The sequence below is a fragment of the Phaethon lepturus genome, unplaced genomic scaffold (assembly GCF_000687285.1).
Source record: "Phaethon lepturus isolate BGI_N335 unplaced genomic scaffold, ASM68728v1 scaffold21458, whole genome shotgun sequence".
Lineage (NCBI taxonomy): Eukaryota > Metazoa > Chordata > Aves > Phaethontiformes > Phaethontidae > Phaethon > Phaethon lepturus.
In genome coordinates, this window is record NW_010555782.1 from 22,624 (window position 1) to 38,392 (window position 15,769).

Sequence of the window (15,769 nt, forward strand, 5' to 3'; positions counted from 1 at the left end):
AGGAGTGAGCATCATGATGGTACTGCTTGGCTAGGGCAAAGAGATACAGCACGTTGGCTTCAGCCAGGAACCATAGCATCTTGCTTCAAGTGCTTTCCAAGAGGAGAAAATGGTTAAGATCCTTGCAAGAATATCTGGGACTTTCACAAGGACCAGACCAAAAATACGAGTAGTCTGGATCTTGGCTTGCATCCACTTTCTGAATGGCCCTGGGATACACTAATATCAATATCCTGGCTAGTAGAAGAAGGTTTGTACATTTGAGAGGAAATTCACTGAGGTAAAGGTGGCTGTCTCATGCTGGTCTGTGATGTGCTGCAGCCTAGCGTGGAATGGCACAAATCCTGTATGGGTGGGGCTGCAGCGTACCCCCGAAAATAGGTTCTGTGTTGATCTTTGTCACCCCCTCAGGGAGCCGGAAGGTGAGTGCCCGCAGCAGATTGGCAAAGAAAATGAAGAGCTCGGTCCTTGCTAGATGCTCCCCCAAACACACACGGTGCCCTGCAGAAGGAAGAAGGGAAGGACAGTGAGTATCTAGGAATTTTTTAGTTTCATAATAACTTTGTTCATTCTTTTTATAAGCAGAGGGGATTTTTTTTGTTCAAGGCCAGGATCATGAAAGCCACAGAACTAAAACTTTGTGAATTCTTTCTCAGAAATATCCCATCTAATGTCATAGATTCGGGAGACTTCAAATGAAAATCTCAGTGAAAATCCCCAAGGTACCACCATCATTTCTTTCTTGACCTTGCTTGATCTGGCAGAAAATTATTTTACTTTTACAGGAGATGTTGAGCTTCAAGGTCATACACAAAGAATCTGCCAGCTGTTTGTGCATGCTTTCTTAGTGAGCTAAAGTCAGCAGATCAAAATTACTTAGCAATGGCTTTTTCAATTTAACAAAGGCCTGGTCACTTTACAGGCAAAGCAAGAGGCCTAATGTTAATTTCCAAGGGTGCCTCATTGGAACCAATAGCATGAGCAGTACAGGTGGATAATACATTCACATTTCCAGGTTAGCAGACAAATAAAAGGAAAGAAAAAGCCAAAGGAACTTTACTGCTAAGTGTGATCTCTAGCTGCATTTTTATCTTATTTCCTTCTTCTGCAATTGGATTTTCAGTTCTGTAAACAAGAGCTTAATCCCTTGTTTACCAGGATGCATTCTGCTTTTCTTTCAGCTTGTTTCTTTAAAAGGGATTGCAAGTAACTCCAGTACACACAAGACACATTTCTTCTCAGGAAAAAAAAAATTTACATAAGGAATACTACAGATAAAACTTGTGAATGACTGCAGCATGCAATAACCTGAACCTGGGAGGTTCAGGAGTTTGAGTGGGATTTGTACCACAGTGTCCTAAGAACAGTTTGGGGTCTGACAGCACAGAAGCATCTCTCTTGGCAGATACGAGCTAGTACTGTTCTTGAAAAGCAGCAAAGAGCAGAGATAGAAGATGTTATCTGAAGAAATACCATAGTCTCACACTTCTGTGTTCTTCATCCAATCTGTTGGGGTGATTCAAACTGCCGGTGCATTTACCTGCTGAGAATGGTAAGAAGGCTTCTCGAGGTATAAAGTTTCCTTCTTTATCCAGAAAATGGCCAGGGTTAAACTGTCGAGGTGTCTCCCATTGCTCAGGGTCATACAGAGCAGATGCTATATTTGGTATAATGATGGTGCCCTGCAAGGAAGAAACTGTTGATTCAGTTCCAGCTACTAGTCTCTCACCTATCAGTTTCTGCCTTGTGGATAAAACTGCTGCTGTTGCCATTTCTTTGTAATGAGCAGATATGATGGGGTTAGAAGACCATTTTCCCAGAAAAGTGGAGTTTGTGATAATTTTCTGAATGGGAAATTATCGTTTCTCAGCCCTGCAGCTATGTCAGTGGGTGTTAACAGCATTAGTGATGTTGGTACAACTGCATTGTGACCACTTTTACTACTAATCTTAATAACATTTCTAGTAAGACTCTTTTGCTGATATTCAGGTCCCAGCATTGGAAACTTCCTTTCAGGCTTAGAGAGAGAGAAAAACGCATCCACAACAAACTGCAATACTTCATTGACAACAACCTCTGAGCCCTTTTAGCAGTGGCACTTCAGGCTTTTTCTTTACCGGTTGTTCCCAGCAGACCCGTTCACATGCCTTGGCTACCTGGCTGTCAGAAGCAGACAGAACAGCGTGAAACCTTCACTACAAAATGAGTTAGGTGGGGCCAGTCCCAGATGGCAGTAATGGTACTGGCCTCTCCCATGTCTCTTGCAATAAAAGCAACCAATTCCTGTTTCTTGCTAGTGTTTTACAGTGAGAACTGGCAAGCAGCATAGCTTATGTCACTCTAAAAAATGCCTTACTGGCTGTGAACACATGTCGTAGGCAGTATTTGGGAGCAACTCCCTCACACAGTCTCTCAGCTGTTACAGATTCAGGCAGGTCTTTTAGCTCATGGAGTCAGTGGAGCTGAGAGCCGTCCTCTCACAAGTCTTCCTCCATCCCAGGAGTGCTGGCAGTGCCAGGTTGGGCAGGGATGTCTTAACCTGTGCTTTGGCAAACCAGTTTCTCCTCTCAGTTCATCGCCAGCCAAGCAGAGCTGGTCTCTGCAGTTGTGCTGTTGATCAGTAGGGCAGGAGCTCAAGGCTTCTGTGATAGGGGCAGGGGTCTTATCAGCTGTCTGAGCATCGACACGCTGAGTGAGAAGCTAATTTCATTGCTGGAGCCACAAATGGTAACCATTCTCCAGGCACCACGTTCCTGGGTTTTATGGAGAATAGCTTATAGATGGAAACTGGGTTACAAAACTGGAATAAAAGCTAAATGACTCTCTGCTGAAGAAAGAACAGAGGCTGAAAATGTGTCTGTACCTTTTTGACGGGGAATCCTAGCAATGTTGTGTCCCTCACACTCACTCTGGGCATGCCAACACAGACAATGTTGCTGAATCGTTGGATCTCATGAACCACAGCATTTGTATAGGGCAGTTCTCTCCGATCCTCATAGCTAATTAACTGGGAAGGACTCAAAACAGCATCCAGCTCCTTCTGCACTTTCTCTGTGAAGAAACAGTCACCATTTCAGATAGGAAAAATGCATAAAATATTTTAACTGGTCTTTTTTCTTAAAGCAACAGGAAAATGTATTATTTCAACATAGTACAATTAAGTCTATAACCTGTGATTTAATATGATTTAATGCCCGAGTTTAATATGTGAAAATAAAAATAAACAGGAAAAAACCCCTAACAGTGTGGTCCAAAACCATAAGCATGGACTATACTGTACTTACTCCAGCTCTGACATTTATCTTACAAGATGCTTGGTGGGTGTAGGGCACGTCACTCAGCTCAAGGTTTTGAAGGGATTTAGGGATTGCTTAGTTTACTTTATCTCAAAATCTAAATCTCTTTTGCAAAATTGACATATATGCCTTGGATATTAACTCCCAGTGCAAGGGATGAGTTGAGCAGAGTTGGTGCAAGTATGGCAACATACTGTATGGACAAACAACACCTGAATCAGCCTAAAACCTTGGATGCAAATATGCACTCAGTGACACAGCCTTTTCAGTCTCCTACTGAGGCTGCAGGAATACAGGTATCTCCCTTGCTTTCAGGGCTCAAGCACAGCAGATGGAAGAGCCACCAGCCCGAGGAGTACCAAGTCCTCCTTAAACCCTGGTCATATCCTTTCTCTTCCTGACATAGATGTGGATGAGGAAGCTCAGTCTGGATCTACAGAGGCGTTCATGGAATTGGTGTTAATTAGGTAAGCGATCTCTTTTGCAGTATTAACTCAGACAGGGACAGTTTGTGTGTACTGCTAGCAGTTCTTGCCTGAAAATACCACCTCTACATATCATGCAGCCAGAACGCTCCCTTTAAACTTCTTTTTCTATTTCTACAGTCTTTCCATCCCTTGCAGATGTTCCACATTCACGTTTTGTTTTCTCCCAAGGTTTATGTGCTGCTTTGTGAACAAACTGAAACAAATATTACTGGTTGTTTAAAGACTAGATGCTAACACCATCGGCCAGTTACATGCAAAATACACTCTACTGAAACCTTGAGGCCACCCTTAAGCAGCCCATATTCCGTGGATGCCCACAGCCTAGCCTTGTGCATGAAGTGCTCAGCAAAGATGAATGGAGTCACTGCATTTTTCAAGGAAGTATGTGGATTTGCACTGTGCAAATTATCTTGCACTTCTCTACCTGTTTCCTGACAAGAAAGATACAGGAAGAGGCAGCTGTCTTTACCAGGACCATGGGCCTTCCTTCAGGCAACCTGCAGCCCTTCAAACCTGCCAAGATCTGTCCAGCTGGTTTGTCCAGGAAGGGATCCAGTGGGTTGTTAGAAGTATTGGCGTGCTCAGCAAGGAGTGTTGTGCTAGGAGGGGAAGAGAGTGTAGGCTGTGTGGCAAACACAGCAAAGTTGTATTAGCAGTCCTCATACCTGAATGACGTCTGGTGTGGACAGGACTCATCAGAGCTCTGATCTCTGTTCCTGTTGCCATCCATCAGCCTGCAAACTCTCCACACAGAGCACCTCACTGACTTGTCACTGCAAAGAGCTAATTTTTGTCTCACTGCAAGTGCCTTCAGCCACATGGTTGGTCAGGTCATAGGATAGGCCTCTGATTTCTCCCTCTGCTGCTATTCCTTGTATTTTCAGAAAGTGAGAGCCAGGCTCAACTCGTGGCTTTTGTGCCTGCAACTCATTATATTCAGCCATGATTAACGTTTGTAGTACCCACAGCATTTCACAGCAAGAATCACTCTCACCTTGGATGTCTGGATTCACTACCATATAGAGCAGTCCCCAGTACAATGTTGTGCTTGAGGTCTCTGATCCAGCGAGGAAAAGATCATTTATAATGTATACCAAATTGTCTTCATCATACTTGGGCTTGACCCCATCTTTAGACTGCAGATGAGGATGAAAAGTTGAAGTTAAAGCATAAAAGTTAGGTGATCCTGTATGCCTCCTGTGTGAGAGTCCTTATTTCCACAGCTGGCATGTGCACAAACAATATTCAAAATTACAGTTTTTGATGAGTACTAAGAGATTAATAGTTTCCCAAATGCACATGGTAAGTCTGCATTGCTCTTTTTCATGAGGTGAAATATTCTTTCATTAAAAAACAGGCAATTTTATGCCTGTTGACTTAATCACAAAAACCTTATAGCACAATACAAGTTTTGCAGTTAGCCTAGACTGTACTTCTAAACAAGTGCCTCGCAGCGTGTCACTCATTAGGCCTTGGTCTCTCCAGTATGCTGTCAAATGGTACTAGCAAACACCAAAAGAAAACCTTTCAGAATAAAAGGGTCTCAACAGAACATCTTGAGATCTCTCAGATCAGGATAGATCTGAACTGTTGGGAGAGAGGTACCCAAGTATTTTCTTGTTATAATAAGAGAGTAAATTATAAAAACAATTCAAGAAAATACATTAAGCAAAAACATGTTAAAATAAACAGATTGCAATAACTTGCACTCCTGACACCAAAGCAAGCTGCATCTTCGCTTCTAAAATGGTTATTTTAGTAAATCTTGTCATACTCATTCAGATATAATGTACAAGAGGATGTATTGGCTCCTTCCAGAGTCCATCAGCCAACACTGTGAGAACAGTGGCAGCCTGACTAGCTGAAAGCTTATGACCAGAGGTAGAAGCTACATAAACTTCATCCACCTTAGGAAAGAGATGTTTCTTTCAGCTCCCAAAAGTATCCCAAAATGAGTAAGTTTGAAGCAGAAACCCTGGTGCTCTTAGCAGAGCCTCTCTGGCTCATGAGTCACTTCCTGCTATGGAAAATAATAGCCTGGGCAGGGAAGATTAACAACCTATTATGGCATTGCTGTGAAATTGTTTCCTATAGGTTCCAAGCCAACCATGCCTCCAGATGTGGGGAAATAGGAGGTAACACAGGGAGAACAGGCTTGTGACCTCCAAATGCATCCTACTTAGGACCTACTGATGACAGCATCCATCTGCCAAGAAAGCTGACAGGTGTGATGCATAAAACATCTATTCCAAGGTTGGTCAAACAATCAGGTAGACCGGGATTGCTGAGATGCAATTGCAGAAAGGGACAGGGCTAGAGACAGAAGGACTGCTCTCTTTTTGATGCTGCAGGAATGATACCAAGGGATTTCAGGTTAGCCTGGGAATCCTTTAAAGAGTGGAGAATCTCCTCAGACCAGGACCTACAGAGAGTTTCCAGTAAAGGGAAGATCCTCTACGAATGGTTCCCTCCCAAGAGAAGAATCACACAGTTGTGTGGCACAAGGACAGCGTGTTAGGACAAACACTGAAACCCAAAGAAGCATGTCAGCTATTTCAGGGTAATAATCTATGCATGTGTATTTAATCCCGTTGTAAACATGAGGTACCCTGCTGTAGAAGGTGAAGTGGTCTACCAAAGTTATGTAACCTACAGGCATAAACTGTGTCATATTTACTACAGGAGTGAAGTATACACATGGGTATTTATGGAAAGTAGATGATGGCTCATGAGTTCACACCCTAACATACTTTGTGGTAATTCATTCATATAACCAAAACATAAAACTGGATGCCTTTCTGGGAGACATTAGTTAGTAAGTTCCAAGCTACTGTATTCACATTAAGAAGTCTATGAAGAAACTATGATAGAAGGGGTCAGACTGGATGATTTAATGGTCTGTTTGGCTTTATACTCCATAAATGTGTGGTCAGGCAGAACGAATACTTACTTTCTCCATCTCAGCCAGGTAAAAGTCAATGAAATCCTGTGGTTCATCTGGTATCCCTCTCTCCACGTGTCTTCTGATCTCCTTCCTTGCAAAAGAACTCAGGACATCATAGCAAGATAACGCTTTCTTATGAGGACCAGGAAGACGGCTCATCACCCAGGGGAAGATTTCATAAAGCTGCAGGAGTGACATACAAGAGGTAGTGTGATTTATCTGTCAGTAACAAAGCTGCTTTACAAATACCAAAAGGTTGAGTTGTCCTGTCTGGAAATGTAGATAGTGGAATAAGCAAGTTAACGTTGCTTTGAGTAGATTTTTGCCAACATGTGGGAAAACTTTACTAGTAATTTTGATACACTCCTGGGGGTTAAGGCAGTACTGCCAACACTCTGCTCATGCCAGTAAGTTTACTTGACTAATGCAGATCACTAGAAGATCTTACTACTGCACATGTTGGAGACCCTAGCTCCCCCACACTCAAAATGTAATGACATCTTTTCTGGATATTGTGTGGCTACTAAGATTAACAAGTCTGTGTGACTACTAAGATTAACAACTTTGCAGCCTCAAGTAACTGGTGGAATTTGTGGAGCTAAGAGCTAATTTAATTTTCCCCATCAGAGTCCTCGTGACTGCTAGAGGACCAATAATTGTTCTGATGTTTAGAAATATTACATTTTCAGTCTGCTGAGTATATTTATACACAAATTTGTCAGCTCAAAGTACTGTCCTCTAACTTGGAGAGTTCCCTCTCTGCAGAATCTACCATTCCACCTGCCAAGCAAACAGCATTTCTATCTATCTAACTCCTCTCTTTGTTCTTTCAGACCTAAGTGAAGTCTCTCTAATTTTAAGTGATAGTTTGTAAGTTATCCAAGGAACATTTCTTTACATTTGTTTCACTCCAGACTCACAACATAAGGCCTCCAAGACACTAAAATAGGTCCCACAGATTATTACACATCAGAACCTATTTTAACACTTCTCTGGATCTAAAGGAAAAATAGTGCTGGAAACACTCTATGATTCTGTCTGCTTTTTTCATGCTGTTATCTGCTAGTTTACACCAGTCCCTTTCCTCTAAACCTTTGCACTGAAATATTCTGAGCTCATAGCAGATATTAACCTCATTAATTCCTAATATATTTCATAATTTAATTTTGTGCTATTAGAATTTGTTCCATTCTTATAACTCCAATCCGCAGTGCTTACAAGTTCTTGCAGCAGGATATCCTGAACCTCCTCTGTATTGTTAAGGTCTCTTGGCTTTGTTCATCCACAAATTTCGTCTATTTTTTATTTTTTTACTATGGGAAAGCTGTATAGTGCTACCCTCATATGATAGATTTGTTGAAAAGCTTTACTACCACATCAGCATTTTAGTTTGCTTTTCCTATAAAACTCAAATGTCAATAGAATTTGCTACGCCATCCACAGTCCCTATTACGCCCAGCTTGTCCCTCTTTAAGGGTCTAAACCACAGAGTCTAATTCATGGGGAAATCTTCAAGTGCACTTCAAGTGCAAAGTTGCCCTTTATGTTGTGGTAGGTACCTACCAAAAAATCTCTGACAGAACTTGAAGTGTGAGGCTGTCAGAGAATGTATGTATTGCTTTTGTAATATGTGAATTGAGAGTTATAATGAAGTAATGGAAAGATTCATAATGAATATTTTATTATTTGTGAGGGAGGAAAAAAGACAAATTGTCAGCATACAATTTGCAGAGTAGTAAAAAGCAGAACAGTGAATTCAATGACACCCATCTTTGGAGGAGAGAAGAAAGTAGAGGTAGGAGGAGCAGCACTGCAGAGTTCAAATTTATTACAAACTCCAATCTCAAATTAAGTTTAAAGGTTTCTTTTTTTTAAGTCTCAGAAATGCTGAAAAGCTTAAAGCCAGGAGTCAACAGCGAGATGTCCCCTAAACTTGAAATGAAACAAGAGAGTTCTTAAAAATGGCCTCAAAACCAAGGAGGCAGTAATAAGGTTCCTAAGGACATCTCTAACTCCCAGTTTGCATTTGCCAGTTGCTCTGTATCTAGTGGAGACACATTTTTGTATTTGCACGTTCATTTTTTACCTGTTTCAGAAAAAGATTAGCATATTATTTACTCACCCGATGCACAAAGCTGCCTGCAAACCTGAATAAATTCTGTGTGGCACTGATCAGTTCATGGAAGGTCTTGTCCTCATGAGAGAAGTGATATCCAAAAGCCAGAGCACAAATCACATTTGAAATAGAATGGAAAAGGGGGAAAGAAGGATCCACAGGTCTTCCTGCAAACACAGTAACTGGTATTCACTCTCACTCTTTTCTCCAGGTGTTCCTTATACAGATAGGACAAGACGTTATTAGAGATTACATAAAATGTTCTTTTTATCCAGCTGGGGCACAAATGGGGACAGAGATGTGGCATTAATATGTATTCATGAAAATAAAACATAGTCTTAGAGCAAAGGGCACTGTTAAACTGTTTCCTCATAGCTCTCAAACAATCTCCTAAGATCCATGAGAGGATATAATCAAATTTGCTGTCCCCAGTTGTGTGGAAGAAGACAAGTCAGAATGTGAGAAGGAAGAAATGTCACTGGAGATGAATTAAGAGAAGACAGTGACAGACATATTCAAAAGTATAAAAAACTACTTAGGAAGAAAGGCTGAAGGAACTTGGGAAAGTTTAAGCAGCAGAATAGATGGATAGGGACTGCAAAGTATACCTAATAAAACTATTACAGTCTTAGCTGTGAGCAGTAGATAATCGTATCTCTGTCTGATGATTTTTTTAAAGTTATGAGACAGACATCCATCAAAAATTATTTGGATAGAAATGATCCTGGCTTGGACTCTAGGATGAACCTGGCAACCCACTGAAGTCCCCTCTCATCTCCTACTTACTTTGATTCTCTTGCCAATAGTTACTTAGCCAGCCAGATGCTAAAATATCCAGTTTACCTCATGGCACCTAAAGTCATTGAAAAGTAGAGATTTAGAGAAATTACTAAGGTCTGCAATACTCTTTAGTTACCTATTGTAGGCAGTCACAGAATGGCTTGGCTGTGCATCGTATCATTGTACAATCATATCACAGACAAATGATAAGCCCATGGAGGTGGAATTTCAGAAGTTTCTGACTTTATTAGGTTTTTGAACAGCTTTTTAGGTGAGAAATTCCCACTTGCCATACTATGCTCTGTCTGCTTTTTGGTCTTTGATAAGTTTGGATACACACTCTGGATCTACCCCAACTCTAGAAAGGGGTAAGTGAGTTTGTGTACGGAAGATATGGATCTATGGACTGAAAAGTGTCTGATTTCCTAGCAGATAAATACCTTTCAGGTTCACAAAGAACTCCACCAGGTGAGAGGCCTCCTCTTGCACTCGATACTCCAGGACTTTTTTCCCCATTCCCAGACTGCGTAGAGTCATTATACCAAAGCGTCTCTGCTGCTTCCAGGAGTGACCACTTGCCAGTATAATACCTGAGGGTATTCCCTGGCATATTAATATTTGCCATAGACATGAATGATTCATTTTAAAATGCATTATAAAATACATGGAGTAAATCAGGGAATATACTGTGCTACAAGTATCTTTAGGTGAAATTATCAGTAACCAGAAATCATAGCCAAACATACCCAAACTATAGCACATTTTTAATATTGAGTGTAGTTAATCTTTGAAAAGAGCAATCTAAGGATTTGCTGACTGCTTCATTTCTTCATGTCTTAAAAAAAACCCCTCAAGATGCCTTTTTAGATGATCTGCTTTAGCCATACTCAAGTGATCATGCTCAAGACAGGAATAACTGGATGACTTCTATAGAGTGGTGTACAAGGCCAGGGGATATTTATGGAGATACAGATCGATTGATGCGACACTTGTAGGCTGAGGTGGTGAAGGTGAAGGATAAGTGACATTTGGGCCCTGTTTCTCCTCTGGAAGGGAGACCACTCCACAGATTGTTAAATTGCAGTAGGGGTTACCTGAAGAGCCCCACGCTGCTGCTGTGATGGTGATGCTTTACCTACTTTTGAGCAACCTTTGCTTTGGCATAGCAAATGCAGGGGAGGAAAGAGAAGAGACTGCAAACTGCTAAAATACCCCAAGGAGAAGTGGGATTTCATGTGTCGGAGGCACTCTCGCAATCAAAGGGTATTCACCAAATGTTTAAGAGTGGTTGCAAACACAGCAATGACACTTCTGAAGGAGGGTGTTATAGATTTCTTGCTTGTGATGGAAGGTATTTGACAACAATAATATATACAGTTACAGTTTATATGTTTTACCAAACATATAAAACAATCTTTGCATTCAGGTCATGCACAGGAAAATCATGTGCAGCAAATTGGATTTTTCTGTGTCTGAAGGAGAGTGTTATAGGTTTCTTGCTTGTGATGGAAGGTGTTTGGCAACAATAATATATACAGTTACCAAATATATAAAACAATCTTTGCATTCAGGTCATGCACAGGAAAATCATGTGCAGCAAATTGGATTTTTCTGTGTGGAGGACAAAATTGCTGAGTTCCAAGCTGGGATCACATACATCTTGGACACAGCAAAAAGGTCACCTAGAAACAACCTGATCTGGAGTGTTTCCCAGGCTTGGGAAAGCTCAATACAAAAGGCATCACGCCAAATGCAAGTTATTCTCAAGAGCTAATGGAGGACTTGGACAGTATCTGGTGGAAGAGCATTCTGAATGGGAGGTAGAGGGTCTAACAAGGCAGAGTAGTTTGGCAAGTCAACATTCCTGTGCACTATTTATAGGTGGAAAGGCTCACCTTTTCCTTTGGCCATTGCTCTGAAGAAAGGTGTCACCAATCGCCCAGAAACATCTTCAGGGTGCGTAGTCATGCCATCCTTCACCGCTTGATATCCATTCAGTATGACCACCGGGGCCCACCCGAACCACAAAGTATACATGTTACCATGAGTTTTTGCCAGCTGCGAGTGGAAAAGGTGCCAGAAAAGAACAGATTAAGCCCCATACATCTCAAACAGACACTGCACCTGCTATTCACAGGCCCAATGGCCACTTTTGTGATAAGAACATCATTCCCATGAATGTAATTATAGCTAGAAGCAGAAAGAGACTTGTTTTTCTGAGAATGAGGCTTTCAGGCGCCAATTTTTTTTACCTGGGGGAAGTGATTTTCTTTTCAAAGCACAGGCTGCAGCCACGCTGCAGCAAAAGAAAGAAAACTTTGTATTTTATGTTGCATCACATCCAACCCCAACATTTGTACCTCGTTAATTGAACAGCTATGCTCTGCACCTCTCTGGGGCTCTACGCCTCCAGCTAGCCCTTCCTTTGCAAAAGGAAACCAACTGATTAAACCTGCTCCGTCTGTGTGCTGCAGGCGAAGAGGTGGAGCCAGAAACTAGTCAACAGCCACGAAGTGCCAGGCTGCAACAGAGTGCAGGGTTTCCTCACAGTACTGAGGAGAGCACTGAGCACTGGAGGCAGCAGAGGTGTCCGAGCAGGGACAGATGTACAGCAGGAAATTCAGTCATTTGTGGAAAAACCTTCATCCAAGAATGGGACTCTGCTCCAACACACCCACGATGATACAAAAGAGGTGGTAGACAGTGTCTAAGATGCCACCAGAATTACATCCAATTGATTATACTAGTCAAATGCTCTCCTTATAATTCTTTAGATGCTGGCTAGATGCTGGCTTTCCTCTCCCTGTTACAGCATCACTGCCTGTCTGAGTCTGCACTGCACAGTGATCTCTGCGTACTGTCTCAAACATAGATCTGAATTAGAAGTCATCTGCAAGCCACTGGAAGAATTACTGCCAGGGTGCAGGGAAGGACTGAGCTTGCCTGGGGAGGAGCATCTATCTCTAAAAACAAATGGCAAACAAGGAGTTGTTGGAAGATGGGGCGTGCATGCCTTTTCCATATTACAAGCATACATACATGCACCATATTACCCACTTCGTGATCAAATTAGACAATGCCAGTGGGTCAGAATTTTAAAAAGTAACACACATGGACTTATCAGCAATGGAGAAGCATCTTTTCAATTATTGGTATTCTCTGATTTTAATTACAAGGCAGAAACCCTGTCCCCAAGTTTATTTGATTAAGGACATCTCATGAAGATGACATATTCCACGTAAGAAGGTGACCTGAATGTAGGAATCAAGTTGTCCATTTATATGTCCATACCTTGTCTGTAACTTTCTAAGACTTAAAAGCTTTCCTTTGCTATCAACATATCAGTTTTGTTTAAGCTGTGACTAAAATTAGGCAATTAAAAGCATCTTAAAAGAAATACCTCCATCAGAAGATCCCGATGAAACTGAAAGTTCAGGTGCAACAAGTTTCCAAACAATGGCAGAGGAGTTGGTCCAGGAGGGAATTGCTTGCATGCCTTTTGCAGTTTGAAAAACTCAACAATTAACAAAAAAATTATCAGGACTACAAGCGCTTCAGTTATTGTCAGCATTTCAGAGCTGATTTATCAGCTTGTCTCTATCAAAAAGCAGGTACTGGAACTTGGAAAAAGTGATCTTCCTTCTTGTTCCACCAGTTCTCTCTGCAGACTGAGTTCTGTAGAGTCTCGGTTCCTTTCCCTCCCTCTGTCCCTCCCTCTTTATCACTGCCTGCCCTTTTCCTGCACTCCATACATTTCCCATACTGAGATACATCAAGCTGATCCCTGACCAAAAGCATACCTTACAGCAAGCCACAATATGAAAAAGTGGAATGGCTTGTACTCGAGGTATTTGTCCTGAAGCTTGTGTTAGAGAACTCCTGGTGTGTATTGGGGGATCTGGATTGGAATGACACCTGGTGAGAGCCCTTTGACCACTGGATATGAGATGAGTGAAACTCAGTTTCATCCGCCTTGGGAACTTTAAAAACATACACAGTTGTTCATCTCAGAATCACCTAATTCAGATTATGAGGGTTACACGTCAGTTACAATAAGTTAGATTTTCCAGGTGCTTTAGTCACAAACATTATTTAACTTATCTTTAAACGTGGTTGTAAATTCAGATTTGCCTGCCAGTACACACAGTTCACACAGGCAGAAATAACAGTAGTTGCAGACTAAGTTGTCTGCAATTAGAAGACAAAATTGTTACATGTATTTTCTGAAAAATTGGCCTTGAGTGTTCCATCAAACTTTTTTTTTCCAGTAAATGGAAAAAATAACAGTTTCATCAAATGAGGATTAATGACATGGGGATAATGCTTAAAAACTCACATTACAATTAAATAATAAAAAATCACAATATTAAGAGTTGTTATATGTAAAATGAATTAAATATACAATTCCAAGTGTAATTTTTTTTTTGGTATGTAACTTAATTGAAGGCTTCATTTGCCTTGGTTTATTTTCTACATTTTTTATCAATTTACAGGACACATCAAAAATCTGTCCTCTGATAATGAAGGGATTCACATCTTGTTTGAAACACAGATGGGGGAAAGTACTCTGTGTCAATTACCAGAGGATCCCATCTTGCACTGCAGAAAGTGCCTTCACTAAAAATGAAGTACAAGTCTGAACAAGAAATTGCCCTGCCCTCCAACGCGTACATAAATGCAATATTTTGCAAACCTGGCAATGTTAAGAAAGTAATGTGACTCAGTGATATCAATCCATCTCCTTTATTTGGCCAAACTTTGCAGGTATCATACGTACCTACATGCCTGCATTATACAGTGAAGAGAGCATGGAAAAGTAGGGGTTTTATGATCTTATCTGTGCAAAACTAACAAGACATTATGGGCAGTATGTGTGGGAAGCGGGCTGAGGTGGGCTCCGCGGCTTTACTAAAACCAGTGCAACTCAGGTACAACTGTCCACTATGAGGCTAAAATCAGCACAATATAAAATCAGAAATTTTTTTTCTTCAAACCAAAATATCAAGTTTAAAATTTTGAAAAAAAATGGAAGAAAATTAGTTTTGTGCAGACAGCTGCAGTCAGAAGAAATGCTGAGTAACATAAATTTTATGAATAGACTAAATACAATCAATCATATTAATCTCTTATGTGCTTGGTCAACATTCCATTGCTTAGTTTTAGACACTTTATACTTGGTGTAGTATTTTAACATCAGTAAATTAATTGACCTCTTTCAGAAGATGGGTCAGATTTAACTGGAATCAAATCACTAGTGTCAGAAGCAGGATGATTACAAATGAGCCAGCCAGCAGTTTATCCTACCACATGTTACCATCACCTTTCATTTTTTGGTGTTTTCAGAATTTTCCAACCATCTGAAACCCAGATGCATGAATACTTACCTACACCAGTGCCTGATATCACTAGATAAGCTGTGCTGGAAACAAAACCAGGCTGAGAGATCTTGTGTAGGCATGTGTCTGTTCCTGTCTGATGCCTCGTCTTCTGAACACACTATCAGAAATATTTGCTGGGCTTATATTTTTGGCAGAAAACCCAGCTTTCCTAAGAGGTAGTAACCAAAGTAAAGAGCAGTCCAAAGAAGTGGACTCAGAGGACAAGAAGAGCAAGTTTTTTACCAAAAGCTATCAGGAAGCCAAAGTTTTGATAAGATTTTTAGCAAACATAAAAGCACGCTGTGAAGTAAGTTTCAGAAAGATTAGTACAACGCTTGCAAAAGTAAAGCTGTGCAGGTAATGTGACAGTCAAACAAGCATAGTCCTGATATCCTTGAGCAAGCAAATGTTTGATTTCAGCTCTGGGACATCAATACTTAAATACTAAGAATAAATTGTAACACATTTGATAAGAGGTAATGTCAGGAATTAGGATCTCCAGAGTACAGGAACTGTTCATAGATTGGGAACAAAGTAGCAGCCAATTGCTTTGAGTGAGGCTTCAATTATATAATAGAAGTGGGAATTGCACAATACCTTGCTATGCTTTTTAACTGCTCACCTACCATTACCTTCAGAAACTTGCAAAATTCATAAGCTGGAATGTTCCAATTAACTGGGAGCATTAAGGCTGGACTTGAGGTGGCACAAAGAGTGAGAAGAAAACAATGTACGTGACCTTCATATCCAAAATAAAAATAGGGAAA

At 40.9% G+C, this 15,769-nt stretch overlaps 1 protein-coding gene across 1 annotated transcript; it reads right to left on the reverse strand.

Annotated features, from left to right (window-relative positions):
- Nucleotides 1-322: 322 nt before the first annotated feature.
- On the reverse strand, nucleotides 323-13,195 carry LOC104624820 (cytochrome P450 2J6-like). Its single transcript, XM_010292283.1, has 9 exons — nucleotides 13,025-13,195; nucleotides 11,520-11,682; nucleotides 10,065-10,214; nucleotides 8,851-9,011; nucleotides 6,735-6,911; nucleotides 4,779-4,920; nucleotides 2,864-3,051; nucleotides 1,541-1,682; nucleotides 323-501 (listed from the first exon to the last, which is right to left on the reverse strand). Exons 1-9 carry the CDS (start codon nucleotides 13,193-13,195, stop codon nucleotides 323-325), a joined length of 1,473 nt encoding a protein of 490 aa, XP_010290585.1.
- Between the last annotated feature and the right edge of the window lie 2,574 nt (nucleotides 13,196-15,769).

Bases quoted from the DNA above. Each gene is read 5' to 3' on its own strand.
- LOC104624820 (XM_010292283.1), bottom strand. From the start codon at position 13,195: ATGCTGACAATAACTGAAGCGCTTGTAGTCCTGATAATTTTTTTGTTA. The intron at 11,683-13,024 runs GTATTTCTTTTA...TTCCACTCGCAG, and splicing joins ATCGGGATCTTCTGATGGAG to CTGGCAAAAACTCATGGTAA. The intron at 6,912-8,850 runs GTGAGTAAATAA...TCACTCCTGCAG, and splicing joins CAGGCAGCTTTGTGCATCGG to CTTTATGAAATCTTCCCCTG.